Genomic DNA, 23253 nt, shown 5'->3' with positions numbered 1-23253 from the left:
TCCTCTGACTCAGAGATAGGGAATCTACCATTGGAGGCTAAAAAAAATGTGGAGCTAGAAAAGGAAAGTCGACCTGTCGGGGGGTCAAGACCATCACCTGGTATTTTTAACTTTATCAACCCCAATCCAATACACGCACCTGCGGGTTGACAGGAGGCGGGGCAGGAGGCGCCAGGGGGCGGGGCGGGGCGGCGCTCAGCCAATAGGAATGGCGGAACCCGTGGAAGCACGTGGTCTCCCGTGCCGTTGAGGTGGTGAACGAGGCGCGGGTGGAGTGTGCGCGCGCGCGTGTGCCGTTATTTGCCGCGAGATGTCTGTCGACCTGCACGAGTGGTCGGGCCCGCTGGCCCTGCACGAAGTGGAGGAGAAACCGGGCCAGCCGCTGCACGTCAGCTATGGCGCGGTGGAGATCGATGCGCTGGGCAAAGTGCTGACTCCGACGCAGGTAACCGGACGTGGTGGGAGTCCGGGCGGCGTTGGCGCAGAGCTCCGCTCGTTCGGGGTGGGAGCAGCTTCTGGAAGTTACTGTTGAGGGAGGGAGGGTCGGTCAGGGTGACTGCAGGCCTCACCGGGGGGATGGGGGGGGGGAAGGAGAGAGAGAGAGATCTGACCGCTATGTGCAGAGAGAGCTTCTCTCTCACACTCGGCTGCAGTTAAAACCGCATTTGTGTGTCTTTGTTAACAAAAGGCGGGTGTTTGACGGTCAGCTGGTTGAGTTTCCCAGCACAGTTGGCCGCAGTACAAACTGCGTATGTTTTGCTGCAGCTGTCTGCCATCTTGCAGCCTGTCCCCTTCCCCGCTGCGTGAGGGGGCGGCGGAGAGGAAAATCCATGCGTTATTTCTCGGCTCGTGGATCTGCCGCATGACTTTTATAAGCTTGCAATTATTGGTCATTCGTAAGAGTGGAAGTTGGGTCAGAATTCACTCTTAATTCTCCCTGACCCAGCACAAGTTCAGAGACTGTTACCCTGAACGAGAATGATTTGGGGATTCCGGTGTTGGGCTGTGGTGTACAAAGTTTTTTTTAAAAAAAAAATCTCTTGCAAGGATGCCTGCCTTGAAGAAGTTTTCCTCCTCTCTCTACAAGAATCTCAGGGAGTCCCTCTCCCACTGCAACTCCCAGGTCATTTCCTTTGCCCTGAAGCTCTTCAACCATGTCGTGAAACAAACTCGCTACCACAGCCTACCTGCCTATCTTCTTTTCCACCTATCCACCCCTCCCTGACCTATCACCTTCATCTCCTCTCCCACTCACCCATTGTACTCTATGCTACTTTCTCCCCACCCCCACCCCCACCCTCCTCTAGCTTATCTCTCCACGCTTCAGGCTCACTGCCTTTATTCCTGATGAAGGGCTTTTGCCCGAAACATCGATTTTTCGAAGCTACCTGGATGCTGCCTGAACTGCTGTGCTCTTCCAGCACCACCAATCCAGAACCAGGTTATGGTCCAACAGGTTTAATTGGAAGTGCTAGCTTTCAGAGTGCTGTTCCTTCAACATGTGGTTGTGCTGATGAAGGAGCAGTGCTTCGACAGCTAGTGCTTCCAGTTAAACCTGTTGGACTATAACCTGGTGCTGTGATTGTTTTTTTTTCAAAACCCTGAACGAGAATGGCGATGTAACATTTCCATTCAATAGTATCAAACCAGCTTTTTAAAAAAAAATTCTGACCACACTTATTTAGAGCTAAAACAATGTGCTTCCAAGGCCTTTACATTAGATCATGACAACTGCTAATGATTTAGGTTGTTTGGCCACCCATAACAAATCCTGTAACTGTACAATGTTCCCCATTTTTTTTGATTACTGAATTTTCTTGTCCATTATAAGGTCTTGCATTTTAATAAGGCAAACCACGGGAGGACTTTCTCAGTTAATAGTTGGGGCCCTAAGATGTGTTGCTGAACAAAAACCTAGGGGTGTAGGTGCATAGTTCCATAGTTCACTGAAAGTAGTGTCACAGACTGGATCGTGAAGGTGTCTGGCATGTTTGCCTTTGGCCAGACCATTGAATATAGCAGTGGAAAAGCACAGCTGGTCAGGCTGCATTGGAGGTGCAGGAGAGTTGACATTTTGAGCATAAGCTGTTCAGGACAATATAACAACTGGGATGCTGTTACAGTTGCACAGGACATTGGTGAGGTCACTTACAAAACTGTACATTTCTGGTTACCCTTCTAAAAGTAAGATATTAGATTTGAGATGGTGCAGAAAAGATTTACAAAGAAGTTGATGGGACTGGAGGATTTGAGTTACAGGGAGAGGCTGAATAGGCTGGAGCATTGGGAGGCTGAGGGGTGACCTTTAAAAGGTTTATAAAATCATAAGTGGCATAGATAGGGTGACTATCCAAGGGCTTTTTACCCAATGTGGGGAAGTCCACAACTAGAGGGCAGAGGGGGAAAATAAAAGGACCTGAGGAGTAACTTAGTCATGTAGGCAACTGTCTATGTATGGAACCAGCTGCCAGAGGAAGTAGTGGATGTGGGTGCTTTTGTAATATTTCAAAGGTATCCGGACAGTCTATTAACAGATGGGTTTAGAGGGATATGGGCAAAATGCTGGCAAATGGAACTAGGTCAGATTAGGATCTCTGGTTGGCGTGGACGAGTTGGACCAAAGGGTCTGTTTCCATGTTGTATGATGCTAAAATATGCATCCATTCAATGTGCTAATCTAATTTCTTGTGCAAATAATTCTACAACGAGTTCAAAGACTTCCTTTTAAATAACATGAGTCGAAGTCTAATGTAAGTTTACTTTTTCAGTACTTTTGTATGTCTGATCATAAGTGCATTTAAATTGTTCTTGGCAGGTACAGAACCGTCCAGTCAGCATTAACTGGTCTGGATGTGATCCAGCCAAGCTTTACACTCTGATTTTAACTGACCCAGATGCTCCGAGCAGGAAAGCACCAAAGTTTAGGTAGGTAGCAAAGGGACATTCTTGATCATTATTCTTTGCCTACAGTGAAAGGGTTGAGGGTGAAACATTTTCATAATTCATCTCTTTTTAGTGTGAAAAGTTTCACTCCTTATTTGTGTATTGAATTACTAAAATAGATTGAATTTAAGTGTGAGTCATTTGGTCACTTAAATAAAATAACGTTCCAGTGGACATATTGTTTGCAAGATGTTCAGAAGAATTAAGGACATCTGTCAGCGGATCAGTGTAAATAAGGTGATAACCTTTGTGGAATGTGTGGCAGTACTTCTTTCTCCAGCTGGGGGCTGGAGGCGTGTATATTTTGCAATTGGATGTCAGAAACAAATTATGGTTATATAGAAGACTCTTAAAACTCATTCAGTAGGAAAAGAACTTGAACTTAACAAGTTGAGTGGCATATGCATGTAATAGAACAATCCTGATACATTTTCATGTATACCAAACTGAGCAGATTAGAATTTGAAGCTCTGTTCCTCTCGTCTTGACTGTTCTGGAATATGAATGTCTCACTAACCTTACAGGCTAGGAGAAAACCAAGGCTAAAAGTGACATAGCAAGGAAGTTGAAAGATGCTCATGTGAGTGAGAGAAAACATTCTTTTGTAAATTACATTCACTAACTTGAAGGGTTCAAGGGATACAGACAGGAGGGAAGCTAGCAGAAAGATTAACTCTGGTCTGATTTGAATGAACACCAGCTTATCATGGATTGAATGTTTGTATGTTCCTGGAAGCTCAAAATCTGCGAATGTTATGAATTTACTTTCCATTCTAGGAATGAAAGATGATTTAAATCGGCATTTTGCAGGATAATGCTACTGGGCGTGTTGGCTGAGCAAGGTTACCTCATGACGTTTTCCACACCGTTTAGATGAATCTTGTTATGTATGAGCCAAAGCAATTGACCATCTGGCCTGCTTGATCTAGGGTTTCCACTTTGTGCATGCAGCTTAATTAGTCAAGTGTATCCAACCTGTTGATGAGTTTCTCTTCCTCTGCAAACTTTTTTGCCATTTTATTGCTGCTGATCTGATTAAGGACGTGGTTTTTTTTTTTTGCAATTTTAATCCCATATTCTGTATAAAGACAGCTTGTTTGCAGCAATAAGGGGAATAGTCTGAGAGCTATTGGGGGTAAGAGCTGGCACTGCTACTCTATCAATGGTTTTAGAACCTTAGCACAAGCCTGGCTTGTAGTGTAGTGTTGTAGTGTAACATTGATGCCATTGATAAATTAAATGTAATAACTTAAACTCTTCCAGACAGTTTAGCTTTACATTCCAAACTACCACAGAGTACGATATCTGGGATGAACAGAGGCGCTTACAGGTTGAGCCCATCAGGGATTCCCTGAGCTGTCTCCTATAGTATTAACTATATGTATTCCCTGAGCTGTCTCCTATAGTATTAACACTCCTATAGTATTAACTATATGTATTTGCTTATAAAGGAATGGGGTATTTTCACTTTTCTCCAGCTTGCTTCTCGCTATTGGCTCCAGAGCAGTTTATTTTATATAAATTACTACGTTAAGGCTTGGATTACATGTAACAGCTATCACTTATAAGGAGAACAAATTGAAGTGCTTATTAGAAATGCATTGTACAGTCTAACCTTGTGTTGTGTAAGGATTCACTTCACTTCTAATATTTGAAAGTAGCAGTGGAATATTTTAGGGAGCAGGTTGCCTACTGTATGTGTACTTTTTTGAATAGAAATGACCTGATCTTCTAACTTGTAGTTGTCAGACTGTAAACTTGCTGTCTGAGCTGGTAGATTTGTTCTCAGACATTTCGTCATCATGCTAGGTAACGTCATCAATGAGCCTCCAGTGAAGCTCTGTCCTGCTTGCTATTTTTCTCAGTTTGTTGTGATGATCTCTGTTTCTGAGAGTTTGGTAAATGGGGTCCAAACCTGTTTGTTAATGGAGTTCCAGTTTGAATGCCAGGCCCATACGTGCCTTTGTTTAGCCTGTCCCAGGATGGATGTATTGTCTCATTTGAACTGGTGTCCCTCTTCATCTGTACTAGTGATAGTTGGTCATGTCTTTTGGTAGCTAGTTGGTACTCACGTATCCTGGTGGCTAGCCTCCTGCCTATCTGTCCATTATAATGTTTGTTGCAGAGTATTTTGCATATGATGGTCATTCTGCTGGTTGTTCTTAGTGTTGTTTAAATGCATCAGTACCTATTTCAGTGTGGTGGTAGGTTTGGTTACCATAATGCTTAGGGGCTGGAGTAGTCCGGCTGTCATCTTGGATGTCTTTGTCTGGTAGTGTGGCGAGGGTCTCTGGGCATGTGGTGTTGTTTATGTCTGTTCTGCAGGACTATCTGAACTGCACTTATCAGTTGCCTGTTGTCCCTGAATACATTGTATTGGTGTTTTTCCTCTACTTGTAGTTCCTGGGTTGCTTGTTTTTAAATGTCCTGATGCATCTCAGTTTGTGATTGGATGATTGCTCCTGTAGTTGAGTATCTGGTCAGTGTGTTGCTTTCCTGTAAAAGCTGGTCTGCAGCTCTCCATTGGCTTTTCATTCTACTGTGACATCCAGGAAGGAGTCTGTTACTGTCTTCCTCTTTGGCAAACTTTATACCAGTAAGGATGTTGTTTGTGTTTCTTCTAACTTGTTGTGTTTCATGATGACAAAGGTGTCATCCACGTAGAGGACCCAAAGCTTGGACTGGATCATGGGGAGGACTGTTCGTTGTAACCTCTGCGTGACTGCTTCTGCCAGAAGTCCTGATATTAGTGAATACAGACGTCCTGTTGATTTTTATTTGTAGATCTTGTCACTTGAAGGTAAAGTGGGTTGTGAGGCACAAGTCTACTATTTGAGGATGCTGTCAGGTGTTTGTGTCCTTAGTTCGTCTAGCAGTGAGGCTAGTGTTCCTTTGGCTAGGGTGATGTTTATTGCTGTGAATAGGGCTGTCACATCAAAGGAAATCATGATCTCATCATCCTCTATCTTGGTGCCTTTGGTAAGGAATTCCTGGGTTGAGTGGCTTGAGTAGTCTTCTAGGTGTTTCAGTTTGTGTTGCAGTTTCTTTATTAATCTGTATGCAAGTATACTGGGAAGTGAGACTATGGGTCTGTGGGCAGGGTGGTGGGGGTACTTGTTTATGTACCTTTTGACAATCCGTAGAAACTGGATATGTTGGATCATTAAAGTTTCATTCTTTTGGAGGTCTGTTTTAATTTAGCCCGTCTTGTGTAGTTTCCTCAGGGGTACTGTAATGTGGCTTTTTTTAGCTGTGGATTTGGGTCTGTTGCCACCTGTTGATAGGTATCAGTATCTACACATGTTTGCTTTTGCAATGTATTGTGCTGGTCACGTGCTGTTTGTAAGCAGCTAGGATTATGATTTTTCTATCTTGACTCCTTCCAGGGCTTTCCTTTCCATTGTGTAGGTGTTCCCTCCTTTCTTTCTGCTTAATGTTTTTGCTACTGTCTGTCTGGCCTGCTGGATTTCTCCTGTACGTCCTGTCTTTCAGGGTGCATTCCAGTACTGCTAGGAAGTCCTTTTTTTTTAATCCATGTCCTTGTGGTTATGTGCTCTCCACACCCACTTATTGTTTGTTGTACTTTCTACAGTAGATCTTGAAATGTAAAGAAACTGACATGGTTCCCAAACAATTAAACTTGTTCTTTTGTTTTTAGGGAGTGGCACCATTTCATTTTAATCAACATGAAAGGAAATGACATGAAAAGTGGAGAGATTCAGTCTGACTATGTTGGCTCAGGTCCTCCTAAAGGAACTGGTGAGTCCATTCATTTGTCAATATAATTTAATGAGCTACGTTCATTGGTATTGACATCTTGTTGCAAATTTGTCTAAGTATTCCCAAACTTTCTGCAATGCACTGCACCCGACAACAAACTTTTTTTTGTCCTTCAAGTGGAAGAAAAATTAAATTTAGTGTGCTACTTCCCCAGACTCCAAATAATTTTAGTGAGTTTGGAAGAGATTTGTAGCTCGGGTTGAGGTTCTAGGAGTAGGTTTGCTCACTGAGCTGGCAGGTAGGTTTTCAGATGTTTTGTCACTGTACTAGTAACTTCATCAGTGGGACTCCAGATGGTGGTCTGGCCGGCTTTCTATTTGTTTAGGTTTCCTTGGCTTGGTGATATCACTTGCTGTGATGTCACTTCCTGTCCTTCCTCCGTAAAAGTGTTTGTTGATAGTTCTGGTTGCAATGCCATGCTTCTAGGAATTCTTGTGCATTTTTCTGTTTGCCTTGTTCTAGGATGGATGTGGTGCCCTTCCTCATCTGTATGTAAGGATACTGAGTAGGTAATGTCTTTTTGTGGCTAGTGGATGTTAATATGTCCTGGTTTTGTCTTTGTCCATGGGGAATTTCAAACCACTAGTATCCTCTCATACAGATGAGGAAGGGCACCACTTTGACTGGGACAACACATCCATCCTCGGACAAGCCAAACAGAGACACTCAAGAATTCTTTAGCATTCCAGTTAGATTGCCATGCTTCTATTAACAAACATAGTAAATGGGATCCAAGTCAATCACCCACACCCCCTGAAAATAAACAGGAGATGATGACAGCCCAAGGAAACCTCAACACCAGTAGAAAGCAGGCCATACCACCAGTGCTTCATCTGGATGCTCACTCATGTTACCTAGTATGGTGACAAAATGTCTGAAAAAGAACCTTCCACCTCAGTGAGCAAACTTGCATCCAAATTTTCTTGGAGCATGGATCTAAAGATAGCTCTAACAATTCACTGCATCTTGAACTGAAGTCTCTTTATTTGACTGGACATTCAATTAATAACTTGCAATTCTTTAAAACACTTAAGTTATCCACGGAAACTTGAAAGTAACATAGTACTGAGCTATGTATAGAGAGTGTAAAAACATGTTGGCAATCCTGAGGGAGGATAATGAGATGGAGAGCTGTAGGACAATATTCCAGCCTAGGCATGTAACATTGGGCTGCCAATAAAGATGGAGTAGTTAAAATGGGAGTGTCATAGTCAGACTTAGCATGATGACTAATTCAAAATTCAACTAGTCCCACCTGCCTGTGCTTGGCCATGGCTCTCCAAACACTACTTATTCATTTAAGTGTCTCTACTATTTTGGAAGTTCATTCAAAAGAAAAACACTTTTGGGAAAAAAAATACCCTTCACCTACTTAAATATTTTTTCTTTTCTTCATAATATACACCCTATTCTAGAAATCTCCCACCATTCCCCTTTATCTATACGTCTCATGACCTTACAGACATCTAAAAGTCACCTCAATCTTCTATGCTCCAGTGAGAGGGAAAAAAAAATCCCATTCTATCTAGCCTCCCTTTATAACTGGAATCTTTTTGCAAATAATATCCTGGTAAATCTGTCCTGAATCGTGGGTTAATAATGTCACTTGTATAACACCAGAACAGGATACTGTACTGCAGAAGAGGCCTCACCACCATTCTGTACAAGCATAACTTATCCATGCACCTGAGTAAAGGATTTTGATATCTCCTGGAGGAAATTTATAGACCTAGGGAAGGGCAAGGCCAAGGACTGATTTGGAAACCAAGGTTGTAAAGTTTTAAAATCAAAGGATGGAGGGGGTCTAATACAGATCAGTAAGCTTGGGTGATTGGTAAATTGGATTTGGTAGGGAGTTGAGACATGGATAGTGATTTGGATGATCTTGTATTTATAGAGGATAGATCAGTAAGAAGAACATTGGAATAATAAATGAGGCTTTTGGATTTCAGCATGTGAGAAACACCTGTTGCAACAAACTGGTTCTCAATTCATTTCATTTGTGTGCTTTTTTTTTCCCCTTGTAACCCTGAATGTTTATTCCTTGGTATATATCAAATTTTTAATTTCCTTTTGAAACCCTTGATTAAACCAGCCTCCAGTAAACTCTTGGGCAATATATTTTAGACAATAGCCACTCACCACATTAACTTTTTTTTATTGCTCAGTTTGTTAGCTTAAATCTGTGCCTCTTTTATTGTTGACCCTTGTGTTTGGGAATGTTTCTCTCCACATTAGAGTGGTGCTGGAAAAGTACAGCAGATCAGGCAGCATCAGAGAGCAGGAAAATCTGTTTGTGACAAAAGCCCTTCATCAGGATGCTGCCTGACCTGCTGTGCTTTTCCAGCACCACTCTAATTTTGACTCTGATCTGCAGTACACACTTTCCCCTAAACATTTTGTCTAGTCTGGAGAGGCACTTCATTATGTTCCATTACTTCTATCAGCTTTTTCCCCCTCGGCCTTCTGTAAAGAAAATTTCGACCTAACTTATCCAAGCTTGAAATTTTCTATCCCTGGAACCATTCTTGCAAATTTTTTCTGAAGTTAAAGTGGACAAAGCTGGTCTTAGAGCTTCTGACTTCACACCCTAGCTATCACTGTCATGACAAGTTTGTGAACTTAATCTTCCTTTTGGAAATAGGGATAAAGTTTGGAGTGGGTACTAAGTGAATAGCTTTTAAGCTTTAGTAGTTTCCTTTTAAATTAGCTAACTGGTTATGCCACAAGTGATTAATAATTTAGGTATCAATACAAGAGGTTCTCAAATATTATGCTTAAAGATGTTGAAGGGGCAGCAAATGCATGAGAAGTAGGATGGAGGGGCAGGGACAAATCTGAGGAACATCTGAGGAAAGAGTGCAGGTGAAGGAATTAGTGGGAGGCAGTTTTCATCCACATCATTATCTCTATCAACAATGTCAAAGTCTGTAGACAGAATGAGCAGGGCAATTTAATTTGGTCACAGCCATAAGAGCAGTTTCTGTACTCTGCCAAGGACAGAAATTGGATGGCATCATGGTCAAAGTGACTTGGGAAAACCGGTTAGTAAGATCAGCAATTTACAAAGGTGATAGGTTGTATTTTGGAATAAAGTGTGAATATAGATTTGGAGTGAGGTAGAAACTATGTAACAGGCATTAAAGTTTCATTCTTCTGTTTTTAGAAGGAATAGGAAGTGGGTGGCATGGACAAGTTTGTTTTTAAAATTCATTCACTGGCTGGTCAGCATTTTTTTCACTATCTCTAGTTGCCCTTTAAAGTGGTGGTGTTGAGCTGCTGCAGTCCACAAGCTGTGTTGACCTACATTTTTAAGGAGTGGATTCTCCTTTTTATTGACCAATTGGCAGTGAAGGAACAGCAATGTACTTTCAAATCAATGGTGAGTGGTTTGGAGAGAAGCTAAGCAGACCTGCCAGCACCTGGAGCCAAAGTTACAGTTTTGCAATTTAACACTAAAAGTCACATTGGACTTTTCAGGCTAGGTCAAGGGAAGTATTAGAAAGCTGGACGAAGTGGACTGTAGAAGGGAGAAATGCAGCTGATTGTAGTGAGTAAAATTAAGACCAAACTCAATATTCTTGTAGCTTTTGGGTGGGGTTTAGGGCAAGGTGAAGACTAGTTTTTTTTGTCACAAGTTATCTTTGTATTTTAGGATGATTCTGTATAGCAGGTTGTAGCAGATGATCTTTGAGTCAGGTAGTGTCTTATCTCAGCCAGATATTGGTCTTGGCCCAATAGATATTGAAGAGCACAAATTAAGCAACAGAATGAAGAAGAAAATATACTGAAAAATACAAAAATCATGGACCTGCCAGTCATACAAAACCTAATCATCCTGTAAATTTTGATTGCAAACCTCCACATGGATTAGTTTTAGGCAGTGTCCATGATGAGAATTTTCAAGTTTTGAAAATCAGGATATAGCTGTCCAGTTTATCTTTTAACATTGAATGTCCAAACCTTGGGCAATCGTAATTGTACTAGCAACTACCCCTTTCACTTCTAGCCTTCATCAACTTGAGACAGTAACTTGCACTCATATCTCAACCAAGCAATGACAGAAGCTATTAAATCCAAAGATAAATCTATGGAACAGATGCTTGAAAAACATATGAATCAATAGTGAGCTAGTTTCAGGTGTACTGAACCCATTTGAAGGGGCTATAACATCTAAGTAGCAAGTACTGTTGGTGTCAATGTTTTATTTACACAAATGATAGAGGACATTTTCTGGTCACACTGGTCTCAAGTCTAACTATTGCAGTATGCTATTCACATAGGCACTTACAGGTACAGGTTGTTTTGATATAATGTGACAGTTGCAACCTCACTAGAAAAGAGTGAGAAAATAACACACTTTCCATTGAGCAGAAAGTTTGCATTATCCAAACAATCCACAATTTTTCAGTAACATTAAACACCTACCAGGACAACCTGTAGTGGCACTAGAAACCCTTGTAGATAATAAATGGAAAAATTATGACAAGGTTAGACTACCTAATTTGGAGCTGGCTCTGCTGTTACCTATTGGTATTGACGTGTATATTGGCTTGTTGCTGCCATTGTGAATTAGTCAAACTTCATGGATCCATCCTGATTCTAGCCAATAAATTTCCTGTGGACCGTGGGAACAACAATCATTCTTGCATGGAATTAACTATACTGTTTACTTTTTTCTACTTTGATCTTTTGTTTTTGCAAGTTTCTTTAACAAAGTTTACTTTAGGTCTTCACCGCTATGTCTGGCTAGTCTACGAACAACCTGGGGTGCTGACATGTGATGAGCAGTGTTTGACCAACCGTTCAGGTGATAAGCGTGGAACATTCAAAACCGTAGCATTCCGCAAGAAGTACAGTATGGGTGCACCAGTTGCTGGGACGTGCTACCAGGCTGAATGGGATAACTATGTACCAAAACTATATGAACAACTGTCTGGAAAATAAGTATAAATTCTTGATACTTCTAGAAAAATGGATTGTCAAAAAAGTGACCAGATTGGGTGTACAGAGCCTGAAAACTAGTATTATTGATGCTCTATATTCCTTAATAAATATCCACTTTAAAGTTTGCATTTGTTTCTTCTTTAAGTTAAAGTCAAAGTACAGCTCCTAGTTTAATTTGTTGCAGACATAAAACCTAAGGCACAAACAATGTTCATCCTTGTTTAAGGATGCAAATTTAGAAAATGACTAAAGTATACATTATTTCCTTCAAGATATTATCCTGAAGTAGGTTTGAGACTTGCTACTTCAACTAAGTATCAAAGTTTAAATGATTTGAGCAAGAGATATTCACAGCTGTCACTAGTACAACAAACAAATCTGCAAAGTGTATTATTAACTGATTTATGGTCAACACATTGAACTTAGCAGTTTGTTTTTTTTTTGAAGTCCGCAGTAGATAATGACTGCACTAAATGCATTTTTGGCTGCATTTAAGATTGTAACTAGTTTGTGGCTTTTTTTTTTCTTCCCCCCCCCCCCCCCCTTGTAAATGATACTACCTATATTGAAATATTCTCTTCAATAAAGTCGTAGAAAGTCATTTTGTCTGTTCAGTATTAACCATGACCCAAACTGCAAGATGAGTTAAACTGAAAGCTCATGACAAAAGGCTAAATATACCAATTCTCATCAAACTCACTAAGTTGTTAATGATCTGCAGACTCTACACACCTTCAGGGGAAGATTTGAAAATCCAGTATATTTCATCTACACAATCTTTCCAGTAGTTCAAAATTAAAATCAGTATGACTACCATGAATTTTCAGTTAAAGGCTCAAGATTTGAGAGTGCAAACTTCTAATTTTGAAGAAATTAAAAAGAGTTAAGACAGAAATAATCTAGTTAGCCACTGAATTACTGCTCTTAAACCAAGTTCAGCATACATCTGCCCCTCCTTATCAAAATACATGTTTTTGATGGAGATGAACCAAGAAAAACTGCAGCCACATAATCCAGATTTACAGGAGCAGTGATTACAGGGTAGAAACAGTAATTTGATTCTTAATGTAAAATTGGGAATAAGTGGAAACTTTGAGGTGACAAAGATGACTTGGGGGAAGTTATATAAAACAATGGTTATCTTGGTGTAGTTGCTTTCGCATTCAAGCAAAGTGGTTTAGGAAAATAAAGTGCCTCAAGACTCAAACTCAAGGTTTGAGGTGTATAATATTAAGAAACTACCTTTCAGTAATTGAGTTTTCAGTGGCAACAGTGCAACTGCAGGCATAGGTAAAGTTCTTTTTGTTTGGAAGTGTAGTCTGCACATGTTATGTTGATTAATGGATTAAGAAAAAACAATTTCTGGTATCAGCTACAACAGCAATGGCTTGTACCCAACTGTTATTTTAAATTTCATTATTAGTGTTCAATTTATTAAATTGTGCTTTTTATTTGAAGACATTTAGTGACAAATGCATCATAAAAATTAAATAAACTTTTTGCATGGAAAAAAAAAGTTGTTGGGAATGTTTCAATATGTCCTGTTCTGGGATCCACAAATTATTAAAATGTGCACTTTGGGAAGAATTTAATTGATTTACTAATTGATTGGAGAGACTGCTGCAAAATTATTCTAATTTGAATAATTTTGCATAAGCAGCTGTTAAACTCAAATACTTGAAGGCCTTTTAGGCTGTAAAAGATTCTCATTCAGCATTTTTGAAACTACATCCAAAAGGAAAAATATGACTGCTGATTAAGATACAAACTGTGAAAATAACACTCAACACAGCATGGTGAGCATTTTTATTTACAAATATGATTAAAAGCTTATGTCTGCCTGGACAGTCATGCTATTTTACCTGAAAAAACTGGAGTGCATGCAATAATAAAGCAACGTACTGGTTTGTTTTGTAAGAAAATACACAGCTTGGAGTATGAGTAAGCAACATTTATGGTCTAGACAGAAAATTCTATTAGAAGATCCCACTTACAGCCAGGTTTACCTCAGACTGAACAAAAATTATTATAAAATTAATTTGAGGAACCATTAAAATACTTTATGAAAATAAGTAAAAGCTCTCCTGAATTCCATCTATACAATATATGTGATAGTGCCTTGGCCCTATTGTGCTACTTGGGTCCCAGGATTCACATACAGTATGCACATCTGCCACAGCAGAAAATGATTTTTTTTACATATATGATTAACACTGGACTAGGAAACCCTTGCCAGCATTGCTTTTTAAAACTCTATTTCCCAGAAGCACTTTGTATGATTGACATGTACATCAAATCTTTAGTATCAAATTATTCAATCTTAATAAAATTTCCTGATGAATAAATACCAAAAGAAAGCTAGCAGCGAGTTAAGATAAGGCTGCAGATATAACATTTGTCTTTCTGCACAGATTTACAAATTAGTTGTAATGCATGATCATAAGCGATGTACATCCTGCTTTCCAATTTCACAAAAAGGTATGATTGCACATATATCAATACTGTCTCATTTTAAAAGATGACCAACAAATGGTCAGCGTTCTTGTTAACATTAACAATGGGGCCCTGATAAGGAAATTAAGGACTGTACAGGCACTAGTCCAGAGGTGATGTCTGCCCTCAAGAAGTGAGCCCAGGATTAGAATCTGGGCAAGGTTATGGCAATGTTTTTCATCTATAGTCTTCCTTGGGATAGTCTAATGTAAGCAAATTTCCAAACCCAAGTCTGAGGCTTTCCATATCAAAGCTTTCAGCTTCCCGTCCTTGTCTTTCTAATAAATTTCGTATTCTCTCAGTGCGTTCTTTCTGAAGTGCGGCCAGTTCCTCTTCAATCTTAAACAAAAACAAAGAAACAATGGGGAATTAGCTCGGAAAATTGTCCAGCAACATTTTTCGTGCTGTGATATGCAGTACTGCTAGAAACATTGATTCAGCTTGGATTCTGAAAATGCAAAGTAACTGCACCTTTTCCTGTGGTATATCATTCAAATAGCATTTCCAGCCTGGTACTTTCTAGCAATAAAATTAACTATGCATTAATTCTTTTAACGTTGCTAAAAGGAAGCAAATAGAATCTTTTCATCTTGCATTCAGCAGAACTTGGAGTCCAGAAACAGACTTGAAAAAAAAAGTTATTTCATACTGTGAAAAAAAAAAGAGGGTGCTGATTGATTACATCTTCATGCCAGTGATGACCCAGTTGAAAAAGTTAACCTTAATTCTGATCTTAATTCTCAAACTAGACAAGTAGATTCTGATTGGTAAGATGTTGTCATAGGGATGTGGCAAGGATTGGCAGGTGCCATAACCCCCACATGAAAGTCCTGTGTATGCATATTCCGTTTTGCCTACATGAGATAAAGATCCTGTGCTTTCATATCTAGCTCTGAGCATATAGAAATGCATAAAACTGTTATGCAACTCGTGACACAGTCTGGATCATTTAATGAATGATTCCTAATAACAGAATCACACCTAAATGGTGAATAAAGCTCAGTCCTGCCAGTATGGGGGATAATTAAGCAGGATCAACATGCTACGCACTGCAAATGGGCAATAGGATGCGCCATTTAATATGGTTTGCCAGTTGTTGGGACATCCATCATACCTGGTGTCACACCTGCACTGAAACACATCACTTTACCTAGTTGTCTAGTGGGAAGAACATTTTTTTTTTGCCTCGATAGTAGTATCCTGTCCTGTTATTGGAAGATACCACTTTGGACTTACTGCATTGTAACAGTTCATGAAAGCTAGCTTCACCTGTCGAAACTTTTGAGACATCTCCCTCAATCAGGAGACCTGGGTTCAAATCGCACCTGCTTCATGAACTGCATCACAAGACTCCTAAAATAGGTTGATTAACATATTCTAGAATATTTCCTCTAGTTCTGCTTCTTTCTATCCCCCATTTTAATGTTTCAAAAACAAAACAGGCACTTTCTTTAAAGATTCCTACATTTTTAACTAATCAAGATAATGTGCAAATTCAGATTAGTAATCTGTAGGTGGGATTGTAATTCAATTAGCTAATCATTTGCCTAAATAATTGCATTGCAAAAGGTTCTTTGCACGAAGAGCTGATCTATTACAGATGTAGGTGTTTAACAAATTACACATTTTTAGCTTTGAGCATGAACTCAAAATTGACAAAATGCTTCAGTCTGCAACATAATAATTTGAAATGTACAAGATATCCCCATTTCAAAAGCCCTAAAAATATTTTCAACATATAGTCTACCCAAGTCAATTTTCCTTTCAACCACAACATGCTATATTTAAATTAGTAGTCTGCCTCAGATTTTCATCCGACAAATGGAGGATTCACTTTTACACTTAACATAGAAATCAACCCACTTCTGTGGGGATTGTTTTTAGCAGTTTAAAGATTGACTTATATAGGAGAAAGTGATGACTGTAGATGTTGGAGATCAGAGTCGAAGAGTGTAGCGCTGGATACTCAGGGCAATTTAGCATGGCCAATCCACCTAACCTGCACATCTTTGGACACAGGGTAGATGTGCAAACTCCAAAGATAGTTGCCCCAGGTAGAATTGACTACAGGTCCCTGGCACTGTGAGGCAGCATTGCTCACCCGAGTTCACTGTGCTGCCTTCATATATACTTCACATATTGTCATAATACTAGCCTCAATGGTCAAGTGAAGGTCCCATTGCCTTTCAATATTACATCTTTATGGTTCAGCCTCAACAAGGTGCGATTATTCCCAGTGCAAACTGGACTCAAGCTAAATTTTGCTGGATCCTTGTGGTCAACGCGCAATTTCATAAACATACATGGATTACGAACATTAAAACATCAAGATGGTTAATCATGGTTAACAGAAGATCCAAGCATGGCATTCAAAATGCTGTGCCAGATTTCTACACACAGTGGAAACTTGGATGATCTTGTGATGTTGAGTGTAAACAAAATTATTTCCTATTTTATGAGGTGAAATGATATCACAGGTTTCCACATTTTACAGAAGTTTTTGAGAAAATACACCAACTACTGCAGATGCAGTTTTAAATTGAACTGACCTTTTGTTCAAGACGTGCTCTACGCATTGACACCAACTGCTCAAGTTTTTGGAACTCTCTCTCATGCTGTGCTTCAGTCTGCATCTTAATTTTACTCTGGTAGGCATTGAGTAGCTCCATTTCTTGCTGAAGTTGATGTTTCAGACCTTGGCACTCTGCTTCCTGAGCCTCATCTAGCCGCAGCTAAAATTTAAAAAATATTATCAATTCAATTGCACTCATCCAGAAAATTTGATCACAATACCTCAAAAGAAAGAATAGATATCATCGGGGTGTAATCAATTCTTATTTTATTTTGGAGTAGTTTTCGACTGTGAAGGTAACTAAAGTTCATGAAATCACGGAGTTATGACTGAGGAAACCAAAACATGACAATTGCATCAACATTAAACAAACATTTTAAATAAATTAATAGATATTAAAGCACTTGACTTGGTTTTCTTCCCCATCTCTTATGATCTGCAAGAATGACTTGGATCACCCAATTCTTAACCATTTAAATAAACAACCTTGCTCCCAACTTCTGTTCTGCATTCCAATAAAGCTCAATGTAGGCTGAAGGAATAAGACATTATTTTCAGAGTGGACATTTTCCCCTTTTCAACCTATCACTTATACCTATTTTTCATCTTGGCCACCATTAGCACTTTTTGATCTTTTGCTGTAGACACCCTAAATCTGTCCCAATCACTCTTTGGCCCTTTGTATATTGCATAAAAAGCATTTTCCAATCCCTTTCGGTTCTGGAGAGTCGTATTGGACACAAACCTTTCACGCGTTTCTCTACAGATGCTGTAGACCTGCAGAGTTTTGATAGCACTTTGTTTTATTTCAGATTTCCAGCATTCAGTGTTTTGCTTCAAAGTATTTAATACATACTTTCTCCAAGTCAAAGTTGCAGCTAAAGATACTTGCATGGTTCCAGTTATGCCCATCTTGTGAGTTAAATGAAACAGTCCCTGTTCTACTTGGCCCCATAACACTTCCTTCAACACATTCATGGCGTTGTTGGTGCTGCTTCCTGCTTCGTTCCAGAATCAGAAAAAAATCAGTTTTCCTTCCAATTTATTTCCTTCTCTTTTCACCACATGGTGCATTTCAGATTCCTTTCTTCCCTTACTCAACTTTAGAGTTGCTACTTCTGGGTATAGGCAATACACCAATATCCACAGTTATCTTAACTACACATACTCACACCCTGCCTCCTGCAAGGATTCCATTCCATTCTGCCAGTTTATCTGTCACATTTGTTTCCACCAAGATGACTGATATGTTCTCCTTTTCCCTCTACTGAGGATTTCCCCCACTGGGGTTGACAAGGTCTTCAACTATCTCTGACCCATCTCCCACATGTCTGCTCTGACTCCTTCCCATCTCTCGAAGGATAATAGGTTTCATTATATTCTCTTCCCACCCTACTAGGCTCCACATTCAAAGGATATCACCAAAATCATCTCGCCCTTCATACTTCGCATTCTGTAGGGACTGTTGCCTAGAAAAGGTGGTGATGGCAGCCATTCGACCCCTCGAGTATTTCATGGCTGACCCTCAATCTCACTGCCGTTTTTCTGCTTTCTCTGCATATCCCTTGATGCCTAAAATCTAAACATTTCTCTCTTTCTTGAATATATCAGTGACATGGCGTCCATAGCCTTCTGTGGTAGAGAATTCCGCTGGTTCACTATTCTTTGAAAAGAGATTTTCTCATCTTAGTCCGAAAATGGTGTCCCCTGTATCCAAGTCTCCCTTGAGACTGTCTCTTCTGGTTCTAGATTCCTTGGTCAGGGAGAAGATCTTCCCTGCATCTAATTTGTTCAACCCATTTGGAATTTTATGTACGTTTCAATCAGATTCCCTCCCAACCTTCTAAACTCTAGCAAATACAGGCCCACCTGAACCAATCTCTCCTCTTAAGTCAGTCCTGTCATCCCAGCAATCAGCTTAGTATATCTTTGTTACACTCCCTCGAAGGCAAGTGCATCATTTTTTATGTTAGGGAGACCAAAACTGCACACCTACTCCAGGTGCAGACTCACCATGGCCCTGTATAACTGCAGTAAGAAATCCCTACATCTGAACTCAAATCCTCTTGCAATCCAACATACCATTTGTCACCTTAATTGTTTATGCCAGCTGCCTGTCTTACTTTCATTGTACATCCACACTTTCTAGTCTATTACCATTAGATAATATCCTTTGTTTTTCAAATTGAAGAGGGTAACTTCATATTTAGCCATATTGTTCTGAACTGGTCATCTGTTCCCTCTGCATTACTGCTAACTCTTGCTCTCACTCTTCATGTCCTCTTCCTAGGCAATTGCAGAACATGCAATACTTGCCCATTCACCCCTCTCTTCTCTGTGTAGGACCCCAAATATGTTCCAAATGAAGTTGTGTTTTACTTGCACCTCTTTCAATCTAGTCTATTGTATTTGCAACCAACATGGTCTTCTTTACAGACTTGGTGACCGTTTCATGGAACATTTGCACTCCATCTGAAGGAACAACTTGGACCTTACAGTTGCTTGTCATTTCAATAAACTGCCTTTTTCCTATGCTAACATTTCCAATGGATCTACCACAGCGTTCCAATCAAAATTGGAATATGTAGGAACAACACATTTTTGCTGAGGTACTTTATAGCCTCTAGGACTCAACATGGAGATCCACAACTTGAGCATGACCTGACCTGACCTCAGTTTATTTTACACCCCCCCTACCAAACCCCCAACTGCATCCTGTTGACTTTGCTTTCAGCAGAGTGGACTTGCATTCTCTTGCTCACATTTTCATTTATATCCATTTTACATTCTGATCTCTCCTTTATCACCAGTAGTATCCCTTTTAATCTGGGCACCCTCAATCGGTTTTCCTTTCTCTTCCTACCCCTCTGTCTGCAGCATAAACCATTTTCTAGCCATTTCCAGGTCTGAAAAGTCATATTAGACACAAAACATGAACAATTTTATTCTTCACAGATGCTGCCAGACCTGTTGAGTTTCCCCAAATTGTTTTTTTTTTATTTCTATTACCAACACCCCGAGTATTTTGCTTTTATTCTAAAACACACTGCCTCCTTTTATATAAAAGGAATAATAATAGAAAAGATCATACTTTATGTAACTTTACAAATGGTTTATGACCCTACTTAGAATTGAACCAAACAACATATTACTTCCCAATCTCTATGACTCGAAGTGCAAAATGCAATAGTCAGAGGATTTCAAAAGAAATCCTAAAATGAGTTGTTAGTACATTAGCAAAGGTCAGTATTCCCAAAATATGCACAGAAATTTTAGCTTAAGATATGATAAGTATTAATTTACAAATTACATGTGCAATATTAAGCAACACCACGAAACAGAATGATGTTACAAGAAATCTCTTCCATAAACACAATTCATATTAATTATGGTCTACATCTGTCCCTATCACAGCTGATTTAGAGAAAGGTCCTTTCTTTAAACAATAAAAGATATACAAAGAAAGTTTTAACTTGGATCACAAGCACAATCCAAATGTTCTTAATCCTAGTAACTTTGCTTTTAATGAGTTTCGACAGCTACAAATTTTGTGGAAAGATCTTTCTCGTGCCGTTCTGAAAAATTTCAAATCTACGTTCAGAATGTTAGGGTACCCAAGGTAGTTGTACAAATATAGGCATTTCAAGTAGAGAATCTAATATTTAATATTTAATAAATTAACTATCTTGGAATCTGGGGATTACAAGAACATAAGAATGTTAGAAATACAATAGGAGTGGAACTTTCCCCTCTCGAGTTTGCCCTGCTATTCTACAAGATCATTGCCAATGTGTCCTAGGGCTCAACTCACCTTTCATATCAGTTCCTCACTACCCTCTACTCCCTGATATTTCAATAAATCTATCCACCATTCTCTTGAAATACTTATAAAGATCTCACATTTCAAGTATGAAGATGCATGAACAATCATGGAAAAGTTGCTATGTTGTAATATTTCATGCTTTCCACTTTATGGTAAAAGCATAATCAAACTTCAGTTTTCCACAGGAAAAAAGAACATATGAAAATACCAATTTTCAATTCATCTTTAGTCTAAAACAATTCAAAGATTTCATTGCACATTTTGATACAAAAGTGCCATTTCTAGGAGATGGCAAAATGTAGTGAAATCAACATTAAATTGGCCACTCATTAGTTGCCATGGTATACTAGAATATTAACTATTGATTGCAGAGTTTCAACTGGACCAACTGGAACAGCATACACAAAGGCAAAGAACATTAAAAGGGTCATCTACCAATGTGCTCCACTGAAATTGACATTTTAAGATGGAGCCAGAAATCACTTGACTGCTACTGCTGAACCAAGGCAAACCTGAGAACAAGGTAGCATGTGGGAGATATTGAGGTGAAATGAATTGTTTGAAGTCTTCTTCAGATTCATTTAAGTGCAATAAATCAAACTAAAAGCATCAGACTAAGGGTAAAGATTCTAAACAATTCTTGAAATACAAAACAATCTTGCCTTAGGAAACATCAACGGTCTTTAAATAAAAAAAGATACACTTCAGTATCCAGAGTTAATATATTACATACCGCCTGTGAGGCCATCATCTCATTGATACTTTGTTCATACTGTTCTGCCAAAATGGCTAATTTCCTTGTCTGTTCCTCTTTAAGTGCTTTCAGGACCATTTTGTGGTCACTTTTTGGAGTTACCTCCAGCTGGTGGTTCCTCAGTGCTTTGTACTGTTTTGTTTGGACTTTACATGTGTCTTGGAACTGCTTCTTTATCTGTAGCTCCATGGCCTGCATAAAAGTGTAAGCAAAATCAGAGTCACAATGAGAAATAATTTGAACTTTGGCTGTTGAAAAATAACATGATACATCACTATATGTTCAAGTAAAATTGTGTATTACAAGCAGACAACTGTTTTGAATAGAAATTAGTTTTTCAAAATTTCACAAGTCTTTAAATAATTCAGAGCCAGAGCTTAATGATAAAAGATTATTTAGCCTCCAAGACAATAGCAGAAAAACAAAATTAAAGTTGCAAATCTAAAAGCAACAAAATAATTAATCTTAAAATCATATCTTAAAAACCTGACTATAAAATAGGCATTGTAACAAAAAATATGAATTAACAGCATGAAGAGATATAAACAAATATATATTTGGGGCATTTGAGTTTGGCAAGCAGAAGGAAAATTAGGAGATGGATCATAAATTATCCAGATTAAGTAATAAGAAAGGATCCAAGTTCAGTAAATCAGAAATGTAGAATCAGTCTATGTACAGAATGTAAAATGAGAATAACGCTAGTAAATTTAGCTTATAGGCAAGCCCCTCAACTAATGAAGGGTTTTTGCCCAAAAAGTTGATTCTCCTATTCCTTGAATGCTGCCTGATCTGCTGCGTTTTTCCAGCATCACACACTCAACTGTCTCAACTAAGCCCAAGACCTTCAAAATATTATACAATTTTTGGGCTGACTTTACTCTTCATATATGACTGGCCAAACCAAACTGTAACAATCACTTCGAGGACGAGTTCATAAAACCGCATGACTTTTTAAAAATTAAGTGGGGAACAGGTTATGTCACAGACACATTGTAGAATGAGACACGGTTAATCAGGACTCCTATGATAAAGAGTTTGAGGAAAGAAATGATAATGTAACAACATTTCATGTTTAGCTTGACAATGATGTAGCCCAAGGACATTATTTTTAAACAAAGCAAATTATAGATATGAGAAGTGAATGGCTAAAGTAGAATGGGAAATTAGATAAAAGCAAAGTAGATAAAGCAATGGAGATTATTTAAAGAAATAATTCTTATCACTCACTGAACATGTAGCCCCTTGAAGAATAAAGAACCCATTGGAATAACACGTGTGACAGACAAAGGAACAGTAATATACAAGCATGAAAACATTAATTCTTTTGTTGCTGAAGTTGTAAAATTACAGCCACTTAAACATTTTGGTTGTATAGTGGAGCGAGCACCATTAATTCATTCTATCTGAAGACTCAGATATTTCACGACATGCAGAGTTTGGAAAGTGACACTTCATACCTTTAGGCTCTTTGGCTGTTGTCGGAGTTCCAGGACATGTTTTCTGTGTAGTTCCCGCTCTCGGCGGGTATTATACTCTGTTTGATTCTCCAGTTCAGTCTGATGCTGTAAACGGATTAAATCAATCCTAAGTTTTTGCAACATATTAAGCTGTCGGAATTCCAGTTCTTGTGTGGACTCATCATGACGAATTAACATGGCATGTTCCATCTCCTTTTGAGTTTGCTTCTTATTCACTTCCTGTTAGACAGTCATTAAATACTTTTTATTGCAAACATATTTGATTAATTCAAAAAAGGTTCAGCGGCTAAACATTGTTCTTAAGTTAAATAATCTTTAGTCTTTAAAAAAATCAAACTCATTTGATAATGAATTTAATTTAATACTTGTCACCAGCACAAAAAATACATTTGCTTTAATCATTCGAGACATTAAAAATTGAGATTCTGAATAATGGGCTACGAAGTTAATTTCTGAGCAT

General features: G+C 38.9%; 2 protein-coding genes across 5 annotated transcripts in view; one reads left to right on the top strand and one right to left on the bottom strand.

Moving 5' to 3' along the window:
* The first annotated feature begins 270 nt into the window (after nt 1-270).
* Nucleotides 271-11794, top strand: pebp1 (phosphatidylethanolamine binding protein 1). Its single transcript, XM_072587301.1, has 4 exons — nt 271-445; nt 2816-2925; nt 6602-6702; nt 11453-11794. Exons 1-4 carry the CDS (start codon nt 311-313, stop codon nt 11668-11670), a joined length of 564 nt encoding a protein of 187 aa, XP_072443402.1. The 5' UTR covers nt 271-310; the 3' UTR covers nt 11671-11794.
* A 1645-nt stretch (nt 11795-13439) lies between these two features.
* Nucleotides 13440-23253, bottom strand: part of taok3a (TAO kinase 3a) — a 108708-nt gene continuing 98894 nt past the window's right edge. For all 4 annotated transcript variants that reach the window (XM_072587298.1, XM_072587296.1, XM_072587300.1 and 1 more), the window contains 4 exons: nt 22773-23012; nt 21292-21504; nt 16713-16895; nt 13440-14502 (listed from right to left, as the gene is read on the bottom strand). In XM_072587298.1, the coding sequence (XP_072443399.1) occupies nt 14341-14502; nt 16713-16895; nt 21292-21504; nt 22773-23012 (798 nt within the window). In that variant the 3' untranslated portion in view covers nt 13440-14340. The remainder of the gene's footprint in view (nt 14503-16712; nt 16896-21291; nt 21505-22772; nt 23013-23253) is intronic.

The sequence above is a fragment of the Chiloscyllium punctatum genome, chromosome 17, assembly GCF_047496795.1.
Source record: "Chiloscyllium punctatum isolate Juve2018m chromosome 17, sChiPun1.3, whole genome shotgun sequence".
Classification (NCBI taxonomy): Eukaryota; Metazoa; Chordata; class Chondrichthyes; order Orectolobiformes; family Hemiscylliidae; genus Chiloscyllium; species Chiloscyllium punctatum.
Note: the sequence above shows the minus strand (reverse complement) of the source record. Positions and strands in the feature narration are given on the sequence as shown.

Bases quoted from the DNA above. Each gene is read 5' to 3' on its own strand.
- pebp1 (XM_072587301.1), top strand. From the start codon at position 311: ATGTCTGTCGACCTGCACGAGTGGTCGGGCCCGCTGGCCCTGCACGAA. The intron at 446-2,815 runs GTAACCGGACGT...TGTTCTTGGCAG, and splicing joins AAGTGCTGACTCCGACGCAG to GTACAGAACCGTCCAGTCAG. The intron at 2,926-6,601 runs GTAGGTAGCAAA...TTTTGTTTTTAG, and splicing joins AGGAAAGCACCAAAGTTTAG to GGAGTGGCACCATTTCATTT.